General features: G+C 36.0%; 1 protein-coding gene across 1 annotated transcript; it reads left to right on the top strand.

Moving 5' to 3' along the window:
- The first annotated feature begins 5,725 nt into the window (after nucleotides 1–5,725).
- Nucleotides 5,726–18,262, top strand: LOC140803060 (uncharacterized). The gene is made up of 11 exons (XM_073158751.1): nucleotides 5,726–6,964; nucleotides 9,452–9,459; nucleotides 10,276–10,442; nucleotides 11,173–11,233; nucleotides 11,336–11,434; nucleotides 12,587–12,681; nucleotides 12,835–12,948; nucleotides 13,460–13,527; nucleotides 16,995–17,105; nucleotides 17,666–17,903; nucleotides 18,027–18,262. The coding sequence occupies exons 1-11, from the start codon at nucleotides 5,871–5,873 to the stop codon at nucleotides 18,135–18,137; spliced, it is 2,166 nt and encodes a 721-aa protein (XP_073014852.1). The 5' UTR covers nucleotides 5,726–5,870; the 3' UTR covers nucleotides 18,138–18,262.
- Nucleotides 18,263–19,411: the final 1,149 nt, after the last annotated feature.

The following is a 19,411-nucleotide window of genomic DNA, read 5'->3' on the forward strand; positions in this document are numbered from 1 at the left end:
TTCTTTTATTTGTCATTTATTAAATATTATATAATTTTTAAAAACATTACCCATCTATAAAAAATATGGGGATTACATTTTTATAATAATCCAATGATATTTTATAATTTTTTTAAAAAATTTAATACCTCGGACTTTAAAAATCTAGGTATTAAAAAATTCTTATAAATTGATTATTTTTTATTGTGAATATCGACAGGACTGATTCGTCTTACAAATAAAGATTCGTAAAATCGTCTCACAAATGACCTACTAAAAACAAAAAATAAACAAATATTTTGCATTAATTTAATATAAAAGTCTACCAAAATTAATTTCAAAAATATTAATTAGAATACGAGGACAAATATTTGTAGGTTTATAATACTATATTTTTATTAATAAAATAAAAAATTGGATCCTAGCAATATCCAGTGCGTGTATTTTTTTATTTTGAAAAAAAAAATAAATTAAAGTTTTGATCTTTGCTCGGATTCCTATTAATTATTAAAAAATATCACGATTTTATTACTAAAACTGGCAGACATGTCATGTATGTGATCGTGCCAAATATGAAATGATCTGAGTATTTTTATCAAGCGTTGTGTGTCTCGATTCGACTGTTTGTTAGAATCTCTCGGTATGACTTCAAAGTTAAAAATATAAATTGAGGTATATGATAAAATTATAGAGAGAATCCAAGAATAACATCAACGTTAATTATGTTGTTATGAACTTGTACAACATTTTTACAAGAAAATTAGAAGAACATGTTGAAGATTAAAGAAATTTGACCATTGGAAAAGTTAAATAAACAGACAAATGATTTCAGAGAATTTTGCAGAAGCTTTGCTGTAATTTTTTGTTGATTTTTGCCAAGCTTTTTTTTTCTGGTTCTTCCTTTCTGTTTTTGTTCAAATCTTTCCATTGGTTTGAACATTTTTCACGATCATCAATCATTCAGCTTTTTCGAACACTCGCATCAACTGGTTTCTTTATGGATTTGATTTCCACATTTGATGGACTTTCTTTTGCTAGTAAGTTTTACAAAATTTGAGCTCAACAATTACTTTATTAAGAATAACTTGAAATCTGAAAAATCTTTTCTTGTACCGCAGATTTTTATTTGAACCGACTCACCCAGAAAAATAAAGAAAATTTGAACCGAGCTTTTATCCCACGAATTATTATAAATCCGTAAATTCTCTCAATTTGTCACATTTTGATAAATTAATTTAATTTTTATAATATTGAATTTAAAAAACTCCATTTATCTTGGTGGTTTTGAAAGCTTGTGCTCCACAATGGAAATAATTAGTCACGGCGTGAGGTTTAAGCATGATCTTTAGCTTTTTCCACTTTACGAAAATTCATGGGGTTTTTCGGTGTTTAATAAATAGGACCAATTTTATGGCTTTCACCCATTTATATTTTCCCGCCCCTTTTAATAATCTATTTAATTATTTATTCGTAGTTGGGGTCTTATGTCAATAATTTCATCACTACTTAAGTATGTGACATTATCGTGGGTTATTAATTAGATGAGTTCACTATTTCATCTTCCAAACAAGATACATCACATTCAATTATGACAGTTCAATAGTGATTTTTTTTTGTCATTTTGGTAACTAGATATGTCAATGGAGTGAATATGAGACGATTTTAGCTGGGCCCAAAACCCACCTCATGAAGAAAATTTTGACACATTACCCGTTCCACATTTTGGTAACTAGAGATATCAATGGAGTGAGTATGAGATGATTTTAGTTAGGCCCAAAACCCACCTCATGAAGAAAATTTTGACACATTATCCGTCCCACATCGGTTAAATATTCTTCGAACTTGTCCCACCCCGAATACAAAATGGGGCCAGTTAGACCCGAGAGACTCCTGAGACCCGATTTTTTTAAAAATGAAAACTATAATTTTCTTCTCATATGATTGGATTATAAAACAAACAAATTTCTAAATACAACACAATAGAAAATTAATTCATGTCTTCGACCACACTTAATAATTACAAACAAAGTATTTTCACGACATAATAAATTACATGAAAAAAGAATTACTAACTCTCCAAAAAAAAATATTCATGTCCCCAAATGGGCACTAATGAAACTAAAACTCTCGAGTATTTATAAACACATATATGGGCGAGGTGTGGGGTGGATATTATAAGACTCATGACTCGTTCCATATCCGGACGGGTCTGAAAAATTGGACGCGAGATTCGCCCATAACTCATTTGGTATGCCCAAACCCACAACCCACCCCCCATTGTGGGTTTGGGTAAAACTCGGACTCATTGAAATTCTTATTGGCAACACGCAGTCACTACCCATGATGTGTTCTGGATAAACCTAAAGGATCAACGGAGTAGTTATCAAACCACATTGATCAAGCAACCTATACTGCTTACTGGACAAGCCCCCGTGTGACACTCAAACTTGAGATGACAAAGACGACGAGAAATTGGATCTCTAACGTCTTGATAAGAGCATATCATACTCTATCACCCAAGCCACTTCTGGCTCAATATGAGAATTATTGGTCTTTTAAGATTATTTGTCTTCCAAAAAAGATAAATTATGTGAGGTTTATCCACCGAGTAATTAGTGTGAGTGTGAGACATTGAAATTGTGAATTTGATGTGGACCATACGAGTTGTTCAAGCCATCCAAGTAAATTAAACTTTCGTTGTTACCCATATATCTCTTTAAAGTCAGAGTGACAGGGCCACGACCACTTTCCATCTCTCAAAAACTAAACAAAAAGGACAAGTCATACATCGGAAAACATATCTAATTCATATATCTCTGCCTGTAGTTTTTCCAAACCATTTTATAAAATTTCTCTTAAATTTAATCTCAATGTCAACTTAAAACATTGTGTAAAAAAGAAGCCTTGAAAATCAAATATATTTACGTAATTGTTTTCTTGATTATCCACTATCAAAAAAAGTCCAATTCGACGAAAAGTTTTCCGTTTACCTCCTGAAATTGGAGGGACCTGATTAGGTATCATTAGCCATCAAAGATTCTATGGTGAACACGAATTTAATTAATCAGCAAACTTTCAAAGTGACAAATGTCAAAGCAATCAGTTTACGTACATGCCATTTGTCATTAAAGACACGATTATATTGACTACGATCATTGAAAATCAAAGCACTGATTATTTGTGTGAGTCCACTAGTTTTTGATATGATGTCTACTCACGTGCATGGCCGTGTTTATTAAGAAGCAAATGATTTCAATGACTCAGACCCATCTCTTTTTTGGGGCCCAATTTTTTTTTAAAAAATTATTAGATATAATACAAGTTATTAGGTAGCTCAAAAACCAAGTATTTATTAAATGGAACTTGTTTAGCTAGGCTGTTATCGATTTATTTCTCAATCTTCCCCAATATTCATCTGCAGACAAGCCTTAATCGACTCCAATCGTTGCGTCGTCTCTAGGTTTGATTGAAAGACCCGTGAGGAGCTGTAAGTCTATTTTCTTGTATTTGCTTTGTTCGGGCTTCTAATTTTTTATTGTAGTTTTTTACTTTCTTCGGAGCTTTATGTGGTATCTATAATCTACACTTTGTTACTGAAATTTTGGCGGTTGTAATGCTTATCCGGCTTTCAAATGCTCATATTGCTTATAAAATCTTGTTGACTGTCCCGGTCACAGTAGCAAGTGCAGAGCGAAGTTTCTCAAAGATAAAGCTCATCAAAACTTTTCTCCGATCAACCATGTCACGAGAAAGATTGAATGTATTGGCTATGTTATCGATTGAGAAAAAAAATTACTGAACAACTTGATTATATAGACTTGATTAGTATGTTTAGCTCTAAAACTGTAGGCGGGTTGTTTTTTAGTGATCATTTTGGACATGTTTGATATTTTTATTCCTTTAGTTTTTATATTGTCTTTAACGTATTGATTTAATTTGAAAAATTGCTATGAAACTAAAACAAATATGAACACACATTATGATTCGGAGGCTTCTTTTTAAAAGTTAGACTCATGCCCAAATATTGTTAGGATCGGCCCTCTCACGTGTACTCATCATCGTGCTCATTATATAAGTTAGATATACTTAATCACATATAATAAATAAATAATATCTCATTAGTGGGTACAGAGATGAGTACGGTGATAAACAATATATCGAAATTTATAAAATATTATTTCACAAGGTGAGTGACTCGTTTAGAGTGGTTGGGATAATTGAGAATTTCAAGAATTTATGCGTGAGACTCAAATTAAGATATGCATTCCACCTCGGGGTTGTGAACCACGTGGACGCAAAGGCGATTATATTACCAAATGTTTTTCGTGTGTGTGTATGTGTGTCTATATATATATATATATATATATATATATATATATATATATATATATATATACACACACACACGAGTCAACGGATTACTTTAATATAAAAAATCATGTATAAATTTTGTTAATTTGTTTGGAGGATCCTTTAAAATGGCCATTTACTAATAATAAATATAATTAAATTAGACGTTGAATTAAGTTATTTTTAAACTAATTTTTAATTATGTTATGTTCCAAATATATCATTCAAAAATATTTTTTAAAACATAACCTTTAATCAAGGACTTCTTTTAATTCAAATTTATTCACGCTCCAATGATATTGTTAGGCCCCAAGTCAGGCCCAACAAAAATTTATCCAACTATTGACGAAATAATCGGGCCTCGAAAGATGGAAACCCACTAGTGAAGCCCAAGTCGGTCCATGATCCAGGTTGGGAGCTCATAGGCGTGGAACCAGCTAACAAAAACACAAGGAACCAAGACTGAAGGACCACCAACAATCGTCAACAAAAATTACAGCACTGCAATATTCTGTGAAAATTTTATAGCTCTGAATTCTAAAGTTGGCAAAAACTTGTGTGAGACGGTCTCACGGGTTGTATTTGTGAGACGGATCTCTTATTTGGGTCACCCATTAAAAAGTATTACCTTTTATGCTAAGAATATTACTTTTTATTGTGAATATGGGTATGGTTGACCCGTCTCACAGATTATGATCCGTGAGACGGTCTCACATGAGACTCACTCTTCTAAATTTAGTGCATGTTTTCGTTATAATTACAGGCTATTAGCTTTATTTTTCAGATTTCCTTTCAATTATTTGAGATTTTCGTTCCATTCTAGTTATAAACTCATGTACATTAGAGATTACAATGACAATATTGATATTATTGTCATTTAGTGAGTCTCTTATTCCAGTTTCGTCAATTTTATTAATAATTATTTTTGTTTCGACGGTTTACCCGACATCGATTATTTTTTCGAGTCAGATATCGAGTCTAGCCTCATTTGTCCCGAGCCCAAAAACCTCCAAACCAAACTTGGTTTTTCCAGATCGAATTGGGTCAAGCAGCCCATTTTGACTGGTTTCTAAGTCCATTTTCCCTTATGTTTTCTGGGCTTTTTGAAATAGTGAGATGCTGGGCTTATGGGCTTTTATAAAAGAAGATTGCATCTTGGCGCAGAACAAGACCACCGTCACTTGTTCGAAGGAATCGGCAGCGCAACACCACAGAAGAAGCGCGACGACAACGCTGGCGTAGGGTGCTGTGGTTTTCAGGAAGAGCGCGACAAAAACGAGTTGATGAAGGGTTCTGCGGCTGCTTTGCACCTTTACAAACCGTAGTTTTTGTTTTTTGGTTATGGAGCCGTGGCTTTATGCCATGATGAATAGAGAAGGAGAAAACTTGGGTGAGAAAATATTTTTTCTCAGTATTGTTAAAGATGTGTGCAATAAATAGGATATAAAAGAGTAATTCGTGCAATAATCTAGCCTAAATAGTAGTGACAGATTCTAATTTATTGGAAATGCCAATTCACGATCCCTAATTTATCGACACCTATGCTTCCAAATCTGTTGTTTAGGGTGTCAACATCTAATGATTCTCATTTTGAGCGTGTTGATTCAGAGAGCAGGATGGATTTGAGGGATTCAAAAGACAGCGTCAAGGAACCCATGGTTGAGAGCCGTGATATAAAGTCTGAATCGAGGGAATTGCAGCAGAGCGCTAAATGTGATAAATATAATAGCAGAAGTGATGATTGTAAAGATGTGAAGCATGAAAAGGATGCTTCTTCTGAACTTAAGGGAGATGCAAAGCTGGATAAGGATGGTAGCAATGAATCTAACAGTCACGTGAGTTGGAACGATTTGAAGGAACACCGACCAAAACTTTACAATGATGCCCCTGGAGGAAATGCAGAGATCTGGCATCCATCTCGTACAAGTTTTCATGGACCAGCTGATACTTCAAAGGAAGGCTCAACTATTGACGGGCGGGACTTTACTGAAACTCATGAAGCAGTTGGGGAGAACAAGGTTGACATGAAAGTGGATGATATCTTCAAAGACAAAGATCGGAAGAGGAAAGAACTGAAGCACCGTGACTGGGTGGAAAGGGACAGAGATAGAAGTGATCGTCGGAACATATTGCAACCTGGTAACAGCGGCAGTGAGAACAAAGTTTCACTTAGGGATGAAAGAGAATCCGAGAGGTGGGGAACCGAAAAGAAAGATCCTCTGAAAGACAAGGATAGACTGAACGAAAGGGAGAAGGATCATATAAAGAGGGAGTCATGGAATGTCTCTGAGAAAGAGGCTTCGCATAGTGAGAAACAATTGGTAGATAATTCTGGAAAAGTTGTGGCTGAAGACATTTCAAGTTCAGAGCTACCGAAGAAAGAGACTGACAGGGAAGTAAGAGATAGGAAGAAGGAAAGAGATGCAGATGTAGAATCAGAAAAACCTGATAAACGCAAGTATTATGATAAAGATTCTGAGGAAGGATGCATGGTTTCTGATGTGGTTACTGAAAGGGAAAAAGAAATTTTCATTTCTGGAGTTCATCAGCGAAAAAGGATGCTTCGACCAAGAGGCAGTCCTCAGACAGGAAGCCGTGATCCACGTTTTAGGCCCTGTACCAATGATACTGAAGGGTATGCCTTTTTCATTTTATCTAGTGACATATGGAATCATGAGAATGTTTGTTATATCCTTCTGAATATTTTCTTGTGTTTAGATTGTTATGTTCAGGGTAGACTCGACATTTTACTTCGAGATCTAATTACAAGAACATCCAAATGTGTTGTCTAATAGATTATGGTGATGTGTCGTATCTTCTTAATTAGAAGTTATTCCAGCAAAAAGCACGTGGAGTTACTAGAAAAGCATGATACAATATCTGTATTCATTTTTCTCGAGTGCCAGTTTTCAATCATAAGAAAACCATCAACATATGTTTTTAATAATCCACGACATGTTTATTATTGGTAGCTACATTAATGAATGTTAAAGCTGTTAGATACTGTCAATTACTTTCCATTCTTGTAAAGCAGTCAATATATGTGGTGAAGGTCAATGGTGTCATATTTTCACGGATTATGTTTTGTCACAGCTTTCGGGGTGATGCAATGAATTTGTGTTATTTCAAGTCTTTTGGGACGTGACACATTGGATTATCCTAATCTTCATGTATTTTACATTATGTAAGTGTAGAATAATTATTTTATGGAAATAGAAAGAGACTTATTAAAGGAATACACCTTTATTCTTACATAAAAAAAGTGTGTACCATTCTTAGTGGTTTTAGTTCCATATTGAAGACTATTGCTAATGCTATTAACATATTTCTAGCAGGGTAAACAAAATATAGACATCAAATCAGATTATACCGACGTTATGGCTACCCAAGGTTCTAGAATTCGCTAGGTGCTAGTCAGGCGCCAGACCATCGTCTAGGCCGCCTAGGCACCGCTTTGCGAATTCCATGGCATCAACATAATAAGATGAAGTTTGGTGTGTCACGACAAACCGAGAAATTGCATTTCTTGTTGGACTTTGGATTAGGGCCTATAAAAAAAATTACACTTCATTTCTTTTTTAATTGGGCTTTTAGTTTAAATTAAAAGTCCAAAAAACTTTTTTAAAAAAAAGCCAGAAAAGGTAATTTTTCAGGCGCCTCTCCCCGACTAGCACATTTTCGGTGCGGTCGTTCGACGCCTAGGCCGAATTTTAATGTAAACATTTATGTGAGGCCCGGGGCCGAAGAGTGCGGGGAGTGAGCGGCTCCTGGCAGGTTTCTCGGCGGAGGGAATATGGATGAACGGATATTACACAAGAAAGGAGAGAGATTCGAAACTGTTCAGGTATGAGACTGTGCAGTTGAAGAGGGCTTAAAAGATTTGATAGGTACTACTAATATCAAGAAGATGCATCTTCTTTTCGGTAGTTCATCACATAAGAACTTCAAAGTTAAGCTTGCTTGATTTGGGGCAATTTTGGGATGGGTGACCCCCTGAGAAGTTTCATAGAGTGCGTGTGAGTGAGAACATAAGCACGCTGGAAAGACCCGTCTTGGTACAGTGAGGACAGTCATCGAACCTGGGGCGTTACAATTTATGTCACAATAGTAAGAACACAACCAAGTGCATAAAGGAAATTTAACTTTATTGCACGCGTTTGCTGCTGATTGAGGTGGTTTCGTGTAAGATTTCCCCAAGGGGAAAGGGGATTCAGAGTGGGCTGCTTTGAGACAGAGCGAGGAGTCTGCCGTCAAATAGCTCGTCTCCCCACCCTATGGAACCGCCGTTTCTCTCATCAACACAACTCCTCCCACTTCTATGCATGTCCCCTTGTTTTCGATTTCTAAAATCTACTCAGCAGTGAGTTTACTTTGATCCTGTTAATTGTACTGAATTAGTGATCTATTGTACTCTACAATTTATAACATTTGTAAGACAAAAAAATTACCGAGTCTCTGATGTAAACAAAGAAAATATTTATTTAATTCAGAGATAAAGCCAGCAAGTTGATATTTTCCTTCTATTATGCTTTATTACTTTCATCGAATTTCTAATGTCAAGATTTATATGAGGAAAATGTTGTTAACTAAAAGTGGATTTTTTTTCACCCTTAAGTTTATCTCCTCCTCTATCCCAACTGGTGGAGTGTGAACACTGTCTTCTTTTGTCATAAATGGTGAAAGTAGGCAGTGATATGAAAGTAAAATTCATTGATGCAGAACAATCGGGATATATGTGATATCTACCCAACTCTCTTTACTTCTGGAAGATAAACTGATGACAAATGAATTCATATTTAAACATAAACAAACTCAATCCTAATTCCTAATTAGATAAATATCTGGAAAATTATCATTCAACATCTTTCATTCTCTTAATCATTAGTCTGCTTATTTATTATGCTTGCTTTCATCGACTTTTCATACAGTTGATGTGACACTGATAGTAATAATATTATACCCGGACTCATCCTTTTCAATGGCTGTTTACATTATGCTTGAAAATTTCTTTGATGTTGATCTTTTGTAGGTGTAGTTTACTGTTGTGATGAAGCAATGTGATGTTTATCCTTGGTTTTGGTGGAAAAATTTGTATTAACCGTTTTTCCATGTTTTTATGCAGGTCTCAAGGTATGTTACCTTTTCCATCTGTAAATCTTGACTGGCTTTATCAAACAGGAAGTCTACTCCCTTTGCTTTCACTATGTTGTGTGCCACTGAAATGTGTGAAGACATTTTCTTTATGTTTTTTTTTTCCTATTTTGGGTTTGAAATTTGAACCGTATACCTACCCAAGACATTGCACTTGGAGGATGAATTCTTGAAATGAATGAAGATAATTTAAGTAGAGTTGGAATCATTATTTTTTCATGTTAACGAGGTTTTCAATTGACAAATGTTACTCTATCTCGCATTTTTCTCTTTCTTAGTCAACAATGTGTAGATAACTAAGATGTTTGCTTGGAAAATAATCATTTATTTGTGGAGAAAGACTACTTATTTGGATGCTCTTCATCTATCAAACTGACCAATGCAATGCTGATTTCATATTTATATTTTACATTCATTTGGTTTAGCGCTCTGGCATATAACGTAAATCTTCTTTTCATGAGATATTTGAGTTGCTAGCAAGCAAAAAGTAATCTGACCATTTGTTCAAGGAAACTGATAATCTTTTATTAATTGCACACACTCCTTGGTCTTTGGATTAATCTTGACTTGACAGTTACTCCAACAGACTATCTTTTATTTGACAGTCGATCTGTACTTTCGTTATTTAGGCTTAATGGGTATTTATAAGTTCAGTGGTGCATTTGTTTTCTAATCAGAAAAAATTATCAGTAGCCTACCCAGCCTTTCATTCTGTTCGGTACTGGATAATGCCAAGACACAAAATCTTCCTTTATGTTATTTTATCGCTCATGAATTGTTTGGGTCAATTTTCAGGTAAGCCAGATATGTCCTGTGTTGTTTATAAAATTGGTGAGTGCATGCAAGAGCTGATAAGGCTGTGGAAGGAATATGAATCGTCTCCAGCCGATGAAGCATCTCAAAATGGTCCTACTTTGGAAATCCGGATACCAGCTGAACATGTTACTGCTACTAATCGGCAAGTAAGAATATGATCCATTTATTTAGTATTTGTATTATCTGGTAATAAGGTGGTGTACACATACGTCAATTTGAATTCTGGTGACAATTTTTTTTAGCTTTTTATAGTCTCCGTGCTTTAGCTTTGTGATTCTTTGGACTGTGATGTTCCATGATGTATCTATATAATTGTTTCATTAACATACAAGAGAAATAGGAGTTTAATCAAGATAGGTCTATCTTCCGCGGATGACATAGATTGAGGAAAAAAGTTCTCCTTGGAGCATTTGAATTAACTTGGTACTCCTCTTTTATTTGAAATGGATTATCTTGACTTGGTTAACGTTTGTTAGTTTGTGCACATCCATATGTCTGTACAATAAACCAACATATTAGTTCAATGTTGAGTTATATGTATTAATGTTAGCAATGTATGGAATGAAAATTTGGTGAGGCCATGTATTTCGAGATGATGAGAATCGATTTGCCTTTGAACTTCATAACATGTAGATATAACCTGTAACTTCGAAAACTTATGATAGAAAATGTTCCCTTCCAAAAAAAAACTGACCATGCTTCACATTCCCCAACTTAATTTCCAGAAATATATTTCAGGGAAATACTTTCCCGAAACACTGGAACGTAATTACAGATCCTAAGTTCCTTGAGGATATGGTTTCCTTTATTTTGATTCTGCTGTTTGTTTTTCATTTTTTGTCATTTTTTCAACTTCTAGAAACAATTTCTTTGCAGGTGAGGGGTGGGCAGCTGTGGGGAACAGATGTATATACTGTTGATTCTGATTTGGTGGCTGGTATATGTTGTGTTAATTTTATGCTATTTGCAGTCTATGTGTTTAAAAACCCCACAAGATCTTTCTGATATTGATTGACTAATGCAGTTTTCTGCTTTGTAGTTCTTATGCATGCAGGCTATTGTCGCCCAACTGCCTCTCCTCCTCCATCTGCTGCTCAGGAGCTACGTGCTACTATCCGAGTCTTACCTCCGCAAGATTGTATGTTCAAACAATATCCTGTCTGTAAAATATTGAACTCTTTTAGACATAGTTCTATATCAAGTCATTCAGTCAACAAGTAGATTTGAATTGTGACACTACAATTTTTCCTTTCTCCTTGGATAGAGGTGGTTGTATAAATAGTCCAAAACAATTTGAAGTTCATTCATATATGGTTTCAGCTAATAAGAAGATATGCAGTACACGAGACTGCATCCTACCTGACACTTCATTTTATCCCCTCGACCAGCTGCATTTATCTTTGGAATTACACTTTATTTCTCGTTTCTGCCTCTCTTAAATATGGAATTGAGAACAAAACTGGATTTTTTGGTAATACTGAAATAGCTGTTTTCTTGTGGAACAGTGTGATTACTGAATTTTTAATTGTTGAACGGGGAATTTTCTTTTGCATTTTACACTCGAATCTGTTATGAGGAACCCTACCCATTCAAACACGGGTTTCATTAGATTGACGTTTGAACAATTACATGTATCTCTGTTCATCTATGCTTTGATCTCCTGACTCACCTAGGAATCATCACTTTATTTGATTCCTATAATTTGTGTTCTCAAAATATTGATGTTTTTTTTTTCCTGTTATATGTATCTCAGTTCATCTATATTTTTCAGCTCCTGACTCACCTAGGAATCATCACTATATTTGATTCCTAAAATTTGTGTTCTCAAAATATTGATGTTTCTTTTTTATTTTATTTTTTATTTTCAGTTTAGGACGCCCATGTTGTGCTGATGAAATCTGTTTATATATCAGCGTTAGTGAAGGGGATGAATTCTATTTTCTTAATTGTATGGTGAAAACAGTATCCATTGGACACTTGAAGCTGGTGTTCATATTGTTTTCTGCATTTTATCGATTTTGGGTCCGGTCACGAGACTGACAACAACCATGGACCATATTGGATTTCTGCATATGTTTCCATAATCTTTCATACCGACATTTATGGTTACTGGTGTCATGTGGATGCATCTTTGAAATTCTTTTGAGGCTTTACGTATAGTATATGACAGTATGGATAAAAATGGAATGTGCGACATGAGGCATAATTTTGTTTAGTGTCATTGTTCTATGCACATAGTGGTATTTGTCTTTCGTGATAAATTTGATTCCTCACCATTTACATTTTTAAGGTTACATTTCTACATTGAGGAATAATGTTCGGTCACGTGCATGGGGAGCTGCAATTGGCTGCAGTTATCGTGTTGAGCGATGCTGCATCGTTAAGGTAGGTAATGTATTTTATGTACTATATCCGAGTGTTCCTATCGTCTCCAGGGATGTGGTGGGGGGTTGGTTCACAATACCTGCTTGTGAACTCTATTCTCCTGTCAATTTGATTGGAACAAATTTTTTTTTTTTATTTCTGTATGCATGGCAGAAAGGTGGTGGGATCATCGAGCTTGAACCTTGTCTTACACATTCCTCAACTATGGAGCCTACTTTAGCTCCGGTGGCCGTGGAGCGCACGATGACTACCAGGGCTGCTGCTTCGGTATTGGCTTTTTAATGTTGACTGCATTTTGTGCGGATCCAATAACTGTCCACAAGTTTCCATTGTGATGTACACCTATATGCTATTTGTCAAAGCTGCTTGATGCTCATGTAGTTAGATTTCATGTAATGGTTCTTTTGCTTGTTGTTCGTCGGATTTTACTTTGACATGCGAAGTAGCGCATGATATTCACCAGTTTTTTTTCCTGAAGGTTCATTCTTTTTATTGGGAAATGTCTTGCATGCCCCAGGACTCATTTTTAGAAAATGTCAATTATTTGAATTCCATGTCTCTCTCAACCCTCTTTAAGTTCCAGATTCTATTAAAATCAGGCTGATCTGTAATAACTTTACAAACCCTCGGTCACTAGCAGGATCTATTTATAAGTTGCTTTGTTTGTATAATTTTGGTGTTCGACTTTTGCATGTAATTGAATTTCACTTAACAATGTTGCATGTAATTGAATTTCACTTAACACATTGTTTCTATGCCTCCTGTTTTCACGCTCAAGAACGCATTGCGCCAACAAAGATTTGTGCGTGAAGTTACAATTCAGTTCAATCTCTGCATGGAACCTTGGTAAGTGTACGCTCATCTTTTAGTTGATAACTTTCTTAAGCTTATCTCTATTACCATATTCATTCATGTTTTTTGTTTGATGTTGAATGGGGAAATACATATCTTTTCCAAATAATTAGTGATTAGATTGGATTATTGTTTGTCTTTTAAAGTCTACTTAATCTTCTAGAGATGGGACTTCTAGTTTGAGTAAACTATACGGATAAACTGCCCCACATAAATCTCTGTCAGCCATCTTAATCGTAGAATGTAAGAGACAATTGTTGTATTCAACTATGAATCCCCCTACAATCTCACTTCTCAGTTGCCTAAGGGAAATTTCATATCCATCTTGGTCCAATTGACCACGAGTCACGACATCCCCTAGAATTTGTTACCGGTCAACCCCCAGTATTAAGTCCACGCCATCCATCTCGAACTGAAAACCCTCAATCTAAAATCGACATACTCCCAAATCTACCTGCCAACTCCCTACACACTTTGTGACAAGCCACTCTACCACCATCACCCAAACACACTGTAAAACTCACACTGTTATCCACCTCCTCTCCCAACTCCCTAATCATTTTCTCGGAAACGAAATTGTGGTTGGCACTGCTATCGGTCATTGCCACTGCACTCGCTCCGCACAAACTCTCGCCTTCAGCTTCATTATCTTTGGTTGAGTTATTCCCCCAACAGAATACAGGGAAGTTCCTGCGTGTTGTAATCCGGTTGCATGCACGTGATTTCTAGTGTTTTTATAACCGGACCGTTAATCGAACCGGTCAAGCCTTAAAAAATGGTTCAACCGGTTCAACTGGTTCCACCGAACGGTCGAACCGATCAATAAAATTAATATTTTATTTATTTTATATAATAAATAAAATAGTAAAATATTGATTATTTATGTTTTTATAGTTTTTACTTAGTTTTTAAGATGAAAATTACAACAAATATCCAAATAAACACCACTTTTCCGGTTTTTCCGGGTTTTAACCGGTTTCCGGTTTCCGGTTTTTCCGGTTTTTTCCGGTTTAACCGGGTTTTAACCGGTTTTTTCCGGTTTTCCGGTTTTTTCCTTATCTCCGGACCGGTCTGGAGGCCGGTTCGCGGTTGAACCGGTCCGACCGGCCGGTCCGGTCCGGTTTGGAAAACAGTGGTGATTTCTCACTTCATTTTCTTCCATACCAGATTATTTGTGTTCCTCCCCTTCGTCCTCATCCTCTGCCACAACTGTCACATGCATGGATTTATGTGAGCACTTGTTGAGAGGATGATACGGTTCTCCAAATCTGTGACACAATCCTTTATGAGAATAAATCATGCCCTCACCTTTTTTGATTTGGAACTCGGTTACCTGCTCGGTTGCTCCCTTCTCCTCTCCCACTTGTATTAGGCCTTTCATTGGTAAGTTAGGGCTAGGTGTTCTACGGTTTGAATTATCCGCAATGTTATGGGCAGTCATAGGCACAAAGGGCATTGGCTTATATTTTTCTGAATCTGGTAGTTGGGCCCGCCAAGCCCAACCATCAAAATTCCCCTATTCCCTCCAATCTTAGGCCCATCGAGTACTTAGGGTAACGACGGCCCATCGGAGATCCATCCAACTCCTCTTAGCCAAATCCATCACTCCAATATGGTTCGTGGTGCGTGTATCTTGATCCTCTGCTTCAAATCTTCCCGCTTCCCATTCAAGAAATACCCCGTGCACTGCTTCTCTGACAGATCTCCAATTTGGCAAGAAGAACCTCAGACTTTTTGTTGTAATCCTGCACATACTGCTACCCTTGTTTCGAAGATGCTAGTTCTCAAATGTGCTCATGGATTGACGACCACCATATCCCCTCATCAACTCCTCAGCGAATCGTTCCCAGCTTATATACAGAAATTTTTTTGTATTCCATTGATACCAGTGCACTGTTGTTCCTTCCATACATATGTGAGCAATTTTCAACCTATTATTCGGGGCCGTTCCATGGAGTGCGAAGCATTGATCGGCCTCCCTAACCACCCCAATCAAAGCCTGGTATGTCAATCTGCTTAATAATTTGCCTAAGCTCTTCAGCGTATTGTCTAATCATTTCATTCTCCTCCAATTTGTTTTGCTGGAGGGGTGATTCTTGTTGCGATTCTTTTTCCTTCGACCGACTCCCATTCCCATTCTCCATATCTGCTTGCAGCTGTTGTTGTTGCGATTCTTTTTCCCTCGACCGATTCCCCTTCCCATTCTCCATATCTGCTTGCAGCTGTTGTTCCACCACCCATTTAAATTCCATAAAGTCACCCATCGTCTCAGTAAGAGTTTGGATTGGATGTTGTCTTGTATGTTACGTATCGATTTTTCCAATGTTTCCATTTTTGCTTCAGAATGAGTGCTGTTCATGATCCTCCCCTCTCGATTCGTCCTGTCGGACCAGTTGTTATGTTCTTCAAATGAGTAGAAATAAGAATGATAATATTCAAAAAAATGATGTTCATAATGAGATGAAATGGAGGATCATGGACAGCAAATGAGTAGAAATAAGAATGATAATATTCAAGAAAATGATGTTCATAATGAGATGAAATGGACTGGAATAATTTTAAATGAAATTATCCCCGAGTTGCTTCGGTGTACAATATTCTTCCACTATCCCTAGCACTAGGCTAGTCTTTATGCGAAAGTAAATAACAGAATAGAATGCTAACTCCCTACCTCACTCGTCCTCTTTTTTCCTTAATTCCTTCACAGGCCTTCTTAAATCTTCTAAAGTAAACGTTCTTCATTATGGGTCTGCCATCTTCAATGTTCTTGCTAACGGGCCTGCCATTTTCTTCTGAGCCCACTTCCTTTGGCTTCATAACACAACATTACTGTGGTAGTTTGTTTCTTCATTGGTAATGATGCATTATTTTTAATTTTCACCTTTAAAATTAATTATCAGTAATTGGTAACCTCGGAATTTAAGGATGTGTAGTTTTTAGTTAACAAACCATTGTGGTTGTCAATATGTAATTGGCGAAATGAACTCCATAACTTTTATTAGCCTTTTAAGTACATTTATTTTATGCTTCAGCTGTCCTTTTTACTGTATGTTTACTAACTGTTATTATTTTTCTGTAGTCATTGCTTGATACTGCTACATGTTCACTTTCTTCGCAATTTCAACTGTTATCTCCACAATATTTTGGCGGTCGTCCCAGTACTCCAGAATTTGTATATGTTTACTTTGCTTTAGTTATGGAATGAGATGTCTACATTATTTTAAGCTGGTTGTAGATCTTGTGGTGTTATCTACTAGAACTTCTAACTTTCCTTCTCCACTTATACTTTTTATGGTAATCCACATTTCAAATTCATAGACTTATTTACCCCTGTTTAACCCAATTAAGGGAATTTGTGTGGTTTTTTTACTATTAGATTACTCGGTATGTTTTATGGTACTCATAGACTTCATAGATTACTTGATTTTCCCACTTATTCTTGATTTCTGGTGGATTTCTAGGCTTAAATACAGCATAAGTGCTGTTGCTGACAAAGGACTGAAAAAGATTCTCTTTACATCTTCGCGCCTGAAGAAGGGGGAAGTTCTGTACCTAGAAACTCATTCGCAAAGGTGAGGAACTAGAATTAGTTCTTGTGTTTAAAGTTCTTGCAGCGCTTTCAAGCAATTTGTTTGATAATGCTATGTTTCTGCAAAAAGTATTTTAGGGGGATATATTTATTTAAGTCAAAAGCTAATATGATACTCCTATCCTCTGTTTTGAACTCATCCACACGCATGAATCGAAGGAGCAAAGCTCCTTGTGTATGTGTGCAAATTATTCCATGAGTTTTTTCCAGCTAGTTCTGCTGTGACTTCTGGTCTCTTATTAGATTTTCATAGCCACGTACCAACAGTCACAACTTGCCTCTTGTGCAAGTTGTGAAGGCTCTGAGGAAATCCTATCACCAGTTGGTTAAATATAATTGCTCTAGATGTTGATTATCTCTTTTCCAAGTTCTTAATCATGTAAATTTATTGTTTCTTCTGTCATTTTTTCTTATTGTTTCAGTGTTAATGGATGTGATTTTTTGCTTGCATTTTGATTATTATCTTTATGGTGATATGGATTATCAATATAGATTCTGTTACACTACGCTTTGACAATTTTCGAACCTCTTTCTGTCTTTTAGGTATGAACTTTGCTTTAATATGGAGAAGGTAGTCAAGGTCCCAGCAACACCATATCTACATGGATCAGAAGCTGGGAGAACAGAAACTTACAACTCACATCATTCTAACGGTGAAAGAAATGTTTCGGACGGTGAGAGCACCACGGTGGATGTATTCCGATGGTCACGCTGTAAAAGACCTCTTCCTCAAAAAATATTGCAGAACATGGGAATTCCATTGCCTATTGAATATTTGGAGGTAAACATTTCTTGCCAGTCTTTTCTGTCCTGAATGTAAATGTTATACTTTTTTATTATAATAATAATTATTATTTCTTTGGTGGGGAATGCTATATACGGAATATCTTTTGATTTGGGTTAGGTGTTGGAGGAGAACCTTGAATGGGACGACATATCATGGTCGCAAACTGGGGTTTGGATTGCTGGGAAAGAATATGCACTTGCTCGGGCACACTTTCTCTCCCCGATTTAGACATCACTAGTGACTCAACCGTTGGTTTCCGAATTGTGTTTATTGTGTCTTTCCTGTATTTGTTGAATTTATGAAGAAAATGGGAATTGGTGTACGCTGAGATAAAAAAAACATTGCTTATGGTCCCTCCATGTTAATTTATTTTTCTGTTTCTTTTTTTCTTTCCTTTTCTTTTATTTGATGAACTAATGGGTATAATTAATATAGTAGTTGGGCTGGTACATGATTCGCTTACTGGTAAAAGTGGCTCCACTATAAAAGATTCACGCAAGGGTTAATCATTAATCACATACCTGAAATTTATAACAGATTAAATGTAGAAAAGAATGTGTATATATATATATATATATATATATATAACCATAACATATTTTATATAATCTTAAATTCTGATATTAACCTCGTCGATAATTTAACAGTTAGATGACAATGTTGGCTTATTTAAAATTTTTCTTTCGATTTTTATTCCTAATTTGGCTTTTTCTAAATGGACTTATTTTATTTTAATTAAAATTGTTAGATCAAATAAACTCGGACGCGCAAAAAATATAAAGTGATATTCTTGAAATATCTTCTCCATATAGGTCCAGATGAATAGAGCAACGTGAAATAAAATAGCCATAATAATGATCCCGACATAGGTTTTGAATAAGGGAGAATTGATACTATATCTTGGGTCATATTATTCTTCCAATTGTTGTCTGATTTCTAATCGCGTTTGATGTCAATCTTAGTATGTGAATGTATCACAGATGATGATAATCGGGTGAATTGGGATTGAGATAGGTGGCAATTTTGCCGGGTCGTATTCTGGTGTATCAGGAAAAAGAGTTCTCCTTAGCTTTTGAAATATCTGCACACTTAAAATAATAGAGATAGTTAGTGGGGGCGCTGGAAGGTTTTCCGACATAGCCACTCCGACTCTCGAGTCAGTCAAGTATGTTTTTGAGATAATGAATATTTCTTAGCAAAAGAGTATATATCTGAATGCATTAATATCAAGCAAACCTGAAATTTATAGGAGGAAAGTCAATGAGGACTTTGTTTCAGTGCCCAACTGCTACTTATGATGGATGGTTGCCCATGCCCTGCTTACTGACACTGTTAAGTTTGACAACCCATACCTATTTCGATCAAGTCACATCACTCTTGCGTGCACTGAAAGACCTCCTAATGATGATCAAGTCATGGTGCCCCATACCAGTGAGCTCAAACATGACACCTGTACCGGAATGTCCAGGTAAATATCCTGGAGGTAGAGCATTTGTTCTGAC

This window comes from Primulina eburnea, chromosome 10 (genome assembly GCF_022965805.1).
Source record: "Primulina eburnea isolate SZY01 chromosome 10, ASM2296580v1, whole genome shotgun sequence".
NCBI lineage: Eukaryota > Viridiplantae > Streptophyta > Magnoliopsida > Lamiales > Gesneriaceae > Primulina > Primulina eburnea.

What these genes read in the sequence shown, in the direction of transcription:
- LOC140803060 (XM_073158751.1), top strand. Translation starts at nt 5,871, where the DNA reads ATGCTTCCAAATCTGTTGTTTAGGGTGTCAACATCTAATGATTCTCAT. An exon ending in AGTCTTACCTCCGCAAGATT is followed by an intron (nt 11,435 to 12,586) that starts GTATGTTCAAAC and finishes TACATTTTTAAG; the next exon opens with GTTACATTTCTACATTGAGG. An exon ending in AATCTCTGCATGGAACCTTG is followed by an intron (nt 13,528 to 16,994) that starts GTAAGTGTACGC and finishes GTGGATTTCTAG; the next exon opens with GCTTAAATACAGCATAAGTG.